This window comes from Cyprinodon variegatus, unplaced genomic scaffold (assembly GCF_000732505.1).
Source record: "Cyprinodon variegatus isolate N-32 unplaced genomic scaffold, C_variegatus-1.0 Scaffold773, whole genome shotgun sequence".
NCBI lineage: Eukaryota > Metazoa > Chordata > Actinopteri > Cyprinodontiformes > Cyprinodontidae > Cyprinodon > Cyprinodon variegatus.
The window spans coordinates 242,195-245,648 of NW_015151226.1; the positions used below are offsets into that span (position 1 = coordinate 242,195).

At 36.9% G+C, this 3,454-nt stretch overlaps 1 protein-coding gene across 1 annotated transcript in view; it reads right to left on the bottom strand.

Moving 5' to 3' along the window:
* LOC107098380 (cyclic AMP-responsive element-binding protein 3-like protein 3-A) overlaps positions 1-1,447 on the bottom strand; it is a 10,504-nt gene extending 9,057 nt beyond the window's left edge. The window contains exons 1-3 of the mRNA XM_015396031.1: positions 1,316-1,447; positions 876-992; positions 459-699 (exon numbers count right to left, since the gene is read on the bottom strand). Coding sequence (XP_015251517.1) covers positions 459-699; positions 876-992; positions 1,316-1,345 — 388 coding nt within the window. The 5' untranslated portion in view covers positions 1,346-1,447. The remainder of the gene's footprint in view (positions 1-458; positions 700-875; positions 993-1,315) is intronic.
* Between the last annotated feature and the right edge of the window lie 2,007 nt (positions 1,448-3,454).

The window sequence follows — 3,454 nt, forward strand, 5'->3', positions numbered from 1 at the left end:
CATGTGTTGTGAATTGGCACTATATAAATATACAGGATTGCACTGAAATTTTATATTTATCTTCCTACTAAACAGTAAAAAGGATAATAAGGAACATGGAAAATTTCTATGCCTCTCCCTTAATAAAACATTATACATTGTTCTGAAGTGTAGAGATGATAAAACTGCTAGAAATTTTTAGTTTATCTTACTTTTTAAACATCTTCAACATGGGTTCCTATCAAATGTAAGAGTAGTGCAAATGTTTATTTAAACAGCCAGTGCAAGGAAATAAATTCACAAAAACCAAACACTTTGGACAACAAAATTAGGACAACAAAATTATCATTGAGTAAACTTTTGTCAATTATAATTTCTGTCAGCTTTGTGATATTTGAATTACGGATTTGAATTTATCTTTTTTTTTTTAATGGGAGGTAAATAAATATATATATAAAATATAAAGATTTATGTCCTACTTGAACCAGGGGATTTGTTTGCTTCCAGGGCTGCTTTGGCCAGTGGTCCTGTAGCAAAAAAGTGTGCATCTGGGGGGCTTTCGGGGCGCTGAGGGCTATCCATCTGGTCCGATGGAGGGTCCTCACTGATCCCACTATCACTAGGAGATGGGGACCACAGAGGTGAGGCTGACACAGAATCACTCCCACTCAGAAGGGCATTGAGAAAGTCATCTTCCGACTGCTCAGCTGGCTGGGGCATCTGTTTGGTTAATAAAAACAATAAAAACACAAGTGCTAACATTAGTTCTTCTGGGGACACAACAGGGGGAGAGATGAGACAATGTGTTCAACATAAAATCTAGGGAGTATGTAAAGACGGAATAATGCTTTTTTTCTATAGAGAGAGTTGATCAGACATGAAACAGCCTCACAAACATTTGGCTCCTGAAATGGCAGATTGGGAAGGATGCCAGGCTGTCCTATTTCCTCATGGCGCAGAATCCCTTCATTTTTATCAAACAGCCAGTCGAGCAGCTCAGAGCACTCAGAACCCTGAAAAATCAAACATTTTAGGACTCAGTCTTCTTTTATCTATAGAAACAAAACTCACACTAAATCAATTGAGTCCACAGCTAAAGACATTTCACCACAACTTACGTTTAAAAATAATGAACATATAATTATTGTACTTGTGTCCATGACCTTAAAGAAATAACGTAAACCGTACAATGTCTTTTTTCAATGTCTTTCAATCAATTTTAGATTTAAGAATTAGTTGATACTCCTTCACTTATGCTTGAACTTTACTCTAGTTTCCCCTTTGCTGATAGCCGTTTCTTACCAAATATAGTAGAACAAAATACTTAATCACTTACCTGATCTGGGTAGTATTCCATTTTCTCCATAAGTGAGTGAAAACCTCAAACCAACTAAGTTTTGGTTAAAATATCCAGCCTTCTTGCTTTAGTTTAAATCCAGATTTCCTGTCCGTCTAAAGATTCTCCACTGTATTTCTCAGCTCCTCCGCTTAGGTCCAGAGTTCAAACTCCAACACAACACACCCAGCTGACTGGTCAGCTTTATCATCATTGGCTGTATGAAGAGATATCAGCAATCTAATTTGCAGGGAAGAGTACACAATTCATTAACTTAACAAGCTGGTCTGTCTGGAGCCTGAAGACATGAAATCTCCAGTAAGAGGAGCGAAATCAGAAAGAGCAAAGTCTGGAGCTTTCTTATTTTCTTTGATAATGTATTGACACAAGGAAGGCTCTGACCTTTTGTTTATATTCATAACACAATAAGCAAACAAAAAAAGGCCCCTTTAAGCAAAATTACTTTCAAAAGTTGTTAGAATTGTTTAACAGAATGAAATATACATTTATTTATTTTTTACAACTGCAATTGTTTCCCAACATATTTAGCTGCAAAAATCAGGGTTAGTTGCATGTACTTGTACTTTAATAACAAGGGTAAAGTGAAAGAAAAAATAGAGTCAATACACTTATTTGATGTTTCTATACAAAAAAAGCCTTTTTATTAAAGCTTCCAGGTAAACATTAATTGTCCACTGTGCTGATTTATCAAGGGCTGCAAAAACTATTTGTCATGCATTCAGTACCTGGTTATTTGTTTCTGTGGGACAAAAAAAAAATACCATTCCTCTTACATTCAGTATACTACGAGGAAAATAAATATATTATCCCACCAACTTAATTCTAACAGGGTTTTTTTTTTCATTATAAATAACGATAGCAGAAGGTAATAAAATAAAATAATCAGGACATTATATACTCAAGTTGCTATGGAAATTAATAGCCATGCAGGGTGGTGAGTAAAAACTAAATTACTCTTAAACAACATGCACAATGTCTCCACCCTTTAATAAGCATTAACTTTTCATAAGATCCCAGACTGAACCTGGTAGTCAATCTAAATAATTTTGAGCTACCCTGAAAAAAAGGTTTAAGATGATTAGACGTTTTATAATTAAATATAACTACATGAAACAAGGCAATATGTGTTTATAATACTCCAAAACAGTTTCTGTGTATACTTTGCCAGAAGTGGAATGTGGAGTTTAAACTATGCTCAGCTAGTACTAAGGTGCCCCAAATGTTCCCGGAATGTATCCTGAACTCCATCACACCAGCAACCTGAGTCATGGATAAAATGCAGAATGGATTTAAGCTCTCATTATCTAAGCCAAGTTGCTACAGTGTCTCATAAAGTGGGAAATAAAATCAAATAATATGACTAAATCTGATAGTTAAGATCTATAATGAATAAATTCTCTGTCCAACTATGAGGAGAGTATCGATTTAAACCTTACTCAAAGTACTTTCCACAATGGGTGGTACGCTCCAGGGCCTTGGATACCTGGGCTCTCATCTGGGTCTACCTAGGATGCTAGCGGAGCCTGTGTGCCCTCAGAAATTTAACCTCTGGGACCCATCAGGGACTGGGCTCCTTTGCAGTAGGGCCCCAGGTGCTCTTGTCTACCCTTCTCTGGTGGATGCGGCCGTCCCTATGTCTGCCATCCCAGTGTTCTGTGGTCTGGGGTGTCTTAAGATAGACCGGGCTCTGTTTGCCTCTTTGTTGGTTCTGGGTCCTTTAGGGCGAGTCTGGGGATACCCACACCTGCTATTGAGCATATTTCCATTCCGAAGAAACTTTGTAATTCCTTAATACACAAGCATGCTCATGCATACATACCATGGTTCCAGGTCTTCACAGATCTACACTAATAATACAGTAACATTAATAGTACAATGCTTTAGCAACAGATATATATACAACCTGAATTATATAGTGTAATCACCAAAGATTTTGCTTTCCACACATGTAATGACTGGGTATCTAAGTGATATCTGCTGCTCTTAAAGCTAGTCTGATGTTTACTTTGGTTGCCTTGTGTTTTTTTTTTTTGGCTGTTGTTTTGTTCTCTGTTTTTTCTTTACCTCTCATCTCACACAGTTATGGTAACAGACTTCTAGGAGTTACTGCATTTCTTC